General features: G+C 47.4%; 1 protein-coding gene across 1 annotated transcript in view; it reads right to left on the minus strand.

Annotated features, from left to right (window-relative positions):
* The window catches only part of lrp8 (low density lipoprotein receptor-related protein 8, apolipoprotein e receptor), a gene marked incomplete at both ends in the record, with an annotated part of 149,855 nt that overhangs the window by 21,350 nt on the left and 121,005 nt on the right, over positions 1-7,500 (minus strand). Inside the window, one exon of the mRNA XM_080831768.1 lies at positions 3,849-3,974. Within this exon, the coding sequence (XP_080687894.1) occupies positions 3,849-3,974 (126 nt within the window). The remainder of the gene's footprint in view (positions 1-3,848; positions 3,975-7,500) is intronic.

Raw genomic sequence — 7,500 nt, forward strand, 5'->3', positions numbered from 1 at the left:
CAAAGCCCAGGCATCTATCAAATGCATCATCAATTGCACTGAATCGATTTGGCGTGGCTAATGTTATGGAACTGACAAGCCCACAGAAATAAACCCTGTAGACAGGGCGGGGAAAGAGGGAGGGAGGTGCAAGAAAAAAAAAATCAACATTTATGAATATGATAACGAAGCCCTTCATCAGTGCAGGCTGACAGATAGTCAAAACGAACTCCATTTCCCAGGGATCATTAGCTTAATGCCGCCTGCTTTTGTGAATTAAGAGGCCCGATGTGGCGGTGGCCCCCATGCACCATCCCTTTGCGAGACATGAATTGTTGCGCCGAAGACCGGGCCCTATAAATCCCATGTGTCTGTTTTGTTCGGGCTTCTGCGAGAGACGCCCTCGGAACGCCCGCGCCGGCCGGCGGAAGCTTCGACGGGGCTTTCCATCACGGAGCTGTCAGAGCCGGGAGAGTGCTTAATCTGGGCTCCGTCAGTGCTCCGGAACCTTCCGTGTACCCAGTAAATGAAAACATCCAGTGCGGCCGCCTCCCGAACATTCATTAGATCTCACGCCGACAAGCAGCCGAGCGGTGCCTGGAGAGCGCAGACACGTGGATGGCACTCACACACACCCCTGCCTGTCATAACACATGCTGGAGAGGAGAGACAGGAGGTTGAGTATTTTATATTTATACACACATAAAGGTGTGGGGAACAGAGAGAGAGAGACAGACAGAGAGAGAGAGAGCGATAGAAAGAGAGATAGGAGGTAAGAGAATATCAGACATTCTGAGTGAGTAGAAAGGGGGGAGGGCATAAGGAAGAGGGGAAAAGGGAAAAGAACAGAGAGAGAGATAAAGACAGACAGGGGAGCAGAAAGAGACACTGAGTGAGAGGGAGAGGGAGAGAGAGAGAGAGAGAGAGAGAGAGAGAGAGTGACTGAAACAGAGAGCAACCAGGTGAAACAATGAAAGAGGCTGTGACCAAAGAATGGAGAAAGGGGAGAAAGACAGATGTTGAAACTGAGTTGATGAGCCAGAAAATTGAGGAAAAAAACAGGACAGCAATATAAATAGACTAGAGGAGACTGGAGGGACAAAGGGGAGGGGAGAGAAAGAGAGAGTGAGAGAGAGAGAGAGAGATATGAGATAACCTGCACGCATATGGATGAGGTCTGAGGCGATGTGTCCGGCTGCCTGCCTTCCCGCTCCCCCCTGCCCCGCTCAGCTTCTCATCAGCCCAAACCTGCACCGTTCAGACGGATGCTGATGTAAATATAGCACACACTCCTCGCAGCACACGATTATCATCAGCACCAGCGCTATGAATGGGGCCATACAACTTCGCAGGTGCTAGGGTGAACTCAGAGATAAGGGCGGGCAGGCGGATACTCTGGTAACTGAGCTGCTTTGTGCCGGCTTGGCGGAAGAGGAGCGTAATTAAAGCTGTAATTAATTACTGTGTGCTCGCCTCCCCTCAGAGGAAATCTGGATCAAATCAAGCATGTTACACCAGGGTTGGGTCAGCTCTATAGCATAGTCGGCAACTTCGTGGTACCGAAAGATGAGAGATGGAAGGAGGAGGGAGAAAAGGAGAGGGGGAAGAGAACAGACGTATAGAACAAAAGCATATCACTGGCAAATATGAGCGCAAGCCACCAGCTTCCAGCTTCACCAGCTCACATATTATGCAGTTGTTTCTGTAGTAGTTGTTCAAGTGCTCCAGGTGTCTCAGTTAATACTAACCTACATTGATAACCAGACGGTTGGTTTTCTCAGCTGGCGACCCAGTGTAGCAGTGTCTTATCAGGCAAACTCCCTAAACCCTCTAAAAACCACAGACGTCTGGGGCCGTACAGACATCCTTCTGAACCACAATGGATTACTAAGTCTGCACGATTTTTCTGTATATTTAGGAATTGCTATCATGCAACTCAGCAGATGTAAGTAAAACTGAATAAAAGTTGAAATGTTGGCGAGCTGGAGTTAGTAATTATAAAAACATAAACAAATGCTAATCTGTGGGCCAAGAATGTTAATTCAGCACCTTGTTTATAAATCCAAGGTGAAGTCTTTCAAGTGTCCGCAGGGAGGATTGCAGCCAAACAAAAAGAACAACCAAATACACTGTTGTTTTTCTCCTAAAGAAACAAACAAGCGAATACTGATATGTTGCACTGATATACTGATGATACAGTGTCAGAGCAGAGCTCACAGATGTGGTCACTGGCGAAGAAAATGACTGCCTTTTCAAATCAAAGAAAAAAACGTTCTTTCTCCACTTCAGCGCAGGCAGCTTGGATCTACTGATGTCCTTACACCCTATCCCAGAGGCGAAACTCTGTTAAAGTACACAAACAAGGAAATTAAAATGTGTGTGCCACTGGAACTGATAAGAACCCCCCCACCCCCTAGGTATAGCTAGGGATCTAAAAGACACATCAGAACAGGGCATGTGAAGCCTTCTCTGGTACTGCGCAGATGCCTATTCTCAGCAGCTCCCTCAGGGTGGACTAGCCCTTGAGTAGTGACTGTTGAGCGCTGACAACCCCTGCGTCTGACATTACATGGGCTGGCCCTGACATTACATCACTCACCAGGGAGCTATTGCTATAACAGACCAGAACTAAACACAACTATTGAAACTTTTTCTATTAGAGAGAGAGAGAGATGGAATGAGAGAGAGAGAGAGAGAGAGAGATATGGAGTGAGGAGGCATAGCATGGGATAACAGGATTAATGTTATGGCATCATCATTTCCACTGTTGTCCAATTGGTGAAGAGAGGAGGGAGGGATAAAAGGAGAGTTTGGAAGCAGAAGGAGAGACAGCAAGAAAGACAGGAAGACAGGTCAACACACCTAAAAAAGAGAGGAGATACACAGGTAAGGTGGCAAAGGACTCAGAGATCAGAAACAATGACAGACCAGAGGGGGGAAAAGATCTAAACAAATAAATAAAAGAACAATAAGCGAGCAACACAACGCCTCAGCACATCAACTCCCAGCATACCCACAGCGACTTCAAAGCACACCGGCCCTCCTTGTATAGGAGCAGCGCATGCTCCAAGGGACCAATGAGAAAGCCTCCGCAGTTAGAAAACACCAGGCTTCCACCAGTGCTGCTGCTGAGGTTATTGTATGGGCTCTTCGCCTCATAAAGCAAGCTCCACTTTGACAGTACATATTCATCTCAGCGCGGAGCCACAAAGAGAAGTACGCCCCACGCCCCCCTCACCCCCTAAACACACATGCTAATCAATGCCATTTTCACGCCACTTTGAGCAAAACGACACCATTTCCAGCTCCCACTTCCCCATTACGAGAGAGATAGGGAGGGCACTTAAGGACTTAGACCTAGGAGTGATGAAGGTGTGCTGTGCTATGCTAAAGCCTGGCTGCCTGCTCCATAAACTGCTTGTGTCTCAGGACTATTTTGACAACTGGTGGCTTCCAACAACAAAGCCTGTAGCTGAGTACGATATGCCAACGGGCACACAGCATCAGCTGAAGCCCTCAACCACTGCATAACATGTGCCACCACACACACACACACACACACACACACACACACACACACACGCACATACCCCTAACAATTAGCCCAGAGCCAACCTAAGGGAGTGCAATTAGTGCACCAGACTCTCCCCTCACCCTCTCCCCATTCAGACAGATGGCAAATATTTGCCTGTGGCCGACAGCTGTGTGAATGGTGCATACAAAAAACCTGCCCTCATTTTTTCCCCCCGAGCAACAGAGGAGAGGAAGAGAGCGACACTGAGAACATTTTGCCCCCCATTACAGACAAACACACCCACACACACTCACACACACACACACACACACACAGTGAAAACTGAATGCCTTACCAATGGCTTTGCAGGTCTTGGTTACGGGGTCCATCTCGTAGCCCTCGTAGCACTCGCACTTGAAGTCGCCTTTGTAGTTGATGCAGATCTGGCTGCAGGCGTCCGGGTTCTCACATTCGTCTATGTCTGCGCCGGGGGGACAACACAGAGACAATACGTGAGTTACACACCGCGGATGTCTGTGGCAGTTAGGGTGACGGACGTGGTGGTGGTGGGGGGGGGGTGGGAGCAGTTTCCATGGACCATTGTGGGGGATGGATGAATGAAGCTTAATAAATGTCTGTGTGAGCTCTCTGACTCATAGTCCGCTTCAAGTCTAAGTGCCTTTGAGCTGTCAGCTGTTCAAATATTACAAGACAAACCGTCTTCACACACTACATTAAAATCCCACTCGGGTTGAGAACACAGCCTCTGTAACATTAACTGAGATGACAAACTGAGCAGAACCATGTGTTTCTAACAGCCGAAGGTCCATTTCTACAGTCATCATCATCATCGTCTACTACCCCTTCTGGGGCTTAGGCCGCAAACAAGAGTTGTCTATGCATCCCGGTCCTGGGCCAACATCTCGAGCTGACCCCAAGTGTAGCCCATTTTCTTGGCGTCTGCCTCCAAGACTCTACGCCAGGTGTTTCGCGGCCGACCTCTCTTTCTTTTCCCTTGGGGATTCCACTTGAGGGACTGTCTTGTGGTGTTTGTGGCTGGTTTACGGAGAGTATGGCTTATCCATCTCCAACATCGTTGGAGGATCTCTTCGTCCGCTGGCTTTTGGCTGGTACGTTCCCACAGTTCTTTGTTGCTGATGGTGTTAGGCCAGGGGTTAGAGCAGGGGTCTTCAACAGGGGGTCTGCGAAATCTTTGGTTGATAAGATATTTTTTTTTATATATTTCTAAAAAAAAAAAAATGTTTTAATTCAACCAATTTTTTTTTCCACAAATTTAAATGTCTTCCAAATCAGAATTGCATTTATTCCCTTTAAATTTACATTAACATAAATCCAACATATTGTAGCGAACGTATAAATTGATCGAGAAGACGTTATCTCTCAGTCCAATCGACACATTCAGCTACCCACAGGAGCTCTCTCAAGCTGGGCACCGGTTCACTCACAGCACCTTTCATGCACAGGCACTAGCCAATCAGATCGCGTTTCTGCTCAAGTCTAAAGAGCGCGAAGGTCAAAAATAAAAGATGGCGGACCAAACTCCATAGCTGGTCTTGTTTGTATCTATAAATTGTTAGTTTGACATTTTTTTGCTTAGATTTAAAAAAAATAAAAATAAAGAGAAATAGACACTGTACAAGGTCAAAAAACGTTAATTGTAACTGAAAAATAAGTGAGGATTTGCGAGGTGTGTGAGCCTCCTAGCTAATGTTAGCATGCTACTACCTACAATCTTAACAACTTGCTAGCGGTGTGATTGGTTTGTTGACCTGTCAATCTCACTATAACATCTATGTTGTCAACACAACTCCATGCGCCAGACTCCTCCTCCGTCATCCGTTGGATCGTGTCAGTCAGGAGTAATTGAAAAGAAGATACATCTCACTAATGTGGGAGGATGTGTGCCATCGACACAATAACAGGGTAGCTATGTTTATTTGGCACTAGGCCCAGTATATTATAAACAAAATGTTATGCAATTTATATAGTAGGGGGTCCCTGCTCATCTCGCCATCAGTTTGGGGGTCCCTGGCCTGAAAAACGTTGAAGACCCCTGATCTAGAGGATTCGTTGCAGGCAGGTATTGATGAATGACTGGATTTTGTTTGTTGTATTCACCGTAGTCCTCCATGTCTCAGCACCATAGAGTAGGACTGACTTCAGATTGCTGTTAAAGATCTTGATCTTTGTTGTGATGGCCAGGTTTTTTGTGCTCCAGATGTTTTTTTGTTGGAGGTACGCAACTCTGGCCTTGCCAATCCTAACTCTCACATCTGCATCTGTTCCACCCTGCTTGTTGACAATGCTGCCAAGGTAGGTGAACTCCTCAATCTCCTCCAGAGCTTCGCCTTCCAGCATGATGGGTGCAGTGTTGGCAGAGTTGACTCTCATGACTTTGCTATTCCCTCTGTTGATGTTGAGACTGAGGCGAGCAGAGTTGGTTGCGATGGTGCTGGTCTTTTCCTGCATCTGCTGCTGGGTATGAGAGAGAAGGGCCAAGTCATCTGCAAAGTCCAGGTCAACGAGCTGCGCCCACATTGTCCACTGTATGCCGTTTTTCTTTCCTGCTGTGGATTGCTTCGTTAACCAATCCATTGCCAGCAAGAACAAGAATGGCGATAGTAGGCACCCCAGTCTCACTCCAGGTTGTACACTGAAAGCCCCCGTAGGTTGTCCCTCGTAGATCACTCTGCAGGTCATTCCCTCATAGGTGTTTCTGATGATGTTAGTTCATTTCTCTGGCACTCCGTAGTGCCTGAGAAGCTTCCAGAGGGTCTCCCTGTCCACACTATCGAAGGCCTTCTCGTAGTCGATGAAGTTGATGAATAGCGGTGAATTCCACTCGAGTGACTGTTCCAGGATGATGCGCAGTGTAGCAATCTGGTCTGTACACGGTCTGTCTTTGCGGAAGCCAGCCTGCTGGTCTCTAAGCTGGGGTCAATCACATCCTTCATCCTGTCCAGTAAGATCCTGTAGAAGACCTTTCCTGGGATAGAGAGTAGCATGATCCCCCTATAATTTCCACAGTTGCTCAGGTCCCCTTTCTTTGGAATCTTCACAAGATAGCCCTCCTTCCATTCGCATGGGATGTTTTCCTCTTCCCACATCTTCTTGAAGAGAGGGTGGAGCATCTCTCCCATGGTCTCTGCGTCCGTCTTCAGTGCCTCGGCCGGGATGCTATCTGGTCCTGCAGCCTTGCCGTTTCTAAGTTTTTTAATGGCTTTTCTGATCTCCTCCCTTCTTGGTACGCTGAGGTCTATTGGCAGATCCCTGTCAGCTTGTTGGATGTGTGGTGGGTCTTGTGGGGCTGGTCTGTTGAGAAGTTCCTCGAAATGTTCCAACCATCTTTTCTTCTGTCCTTCCTCCCCCAGTATTGGCTTTCCCTCTTTGTCCTTTACTGGTCTTTGAGGTTTACTGGTCTTTCCTGCCAGCTTTTTGGTGGTGTCATACAGGTCCTTCAGATTCCCATGTCTAGCTGCTTCTTCTGCTTCTAGTGCAAGGGCCTCTATGTTGTTCCTCTTGTCGGTCTTTCACATTCTTATTTGCTTCCCTGTACTCTGTGCCTTTACTTTCTCTGCTCTTGTACGACTGCTGTTTAGAGCTGCCTTCTTTTCTTTCCTCTCCTTCACCTTCTTTATTGACTCTGCTGATATCCAAGCCTTGTGGTTATCTTTCTGTGGTCCCAGTGCTACATTGCAGGTTGTAATTACGGCTTCCTTTACTACCTTCCACATCCCATCTATGTTTCTTTCCCCACCTTCTTCATCAAGCTCTTGCAGGGCATGAAACTTGTTCTTTAGTTCGTTCTTGAATTTTTCTGCTGCTGCTGGATCTCTGCTGTGTTGAATTTCTTTCTCTGGTTCTTCTCACCTGTCCAGTTTCTCCTCAACTTTAATTGGACTTTGGCAACGAGAAGATGGTGGTCTGATGCTACGTCAGCTCCTCTTCTGACTCATACATCTAAGAGGGACCTCCTAAACCTTTTT

The sequence above is a fragment of the Sprattus sprattus genome, assembly GCF_963457725.1.
Source record: "Sprattus sprattus genome assembly, chromosome: 2".
NCBI classification, from domain to species: Eukaryota; Metazoa; Chordata; class Actinopteri; order Clupeiformes; family Clupeidae; genus Sprattus; species Sprattus sprattus.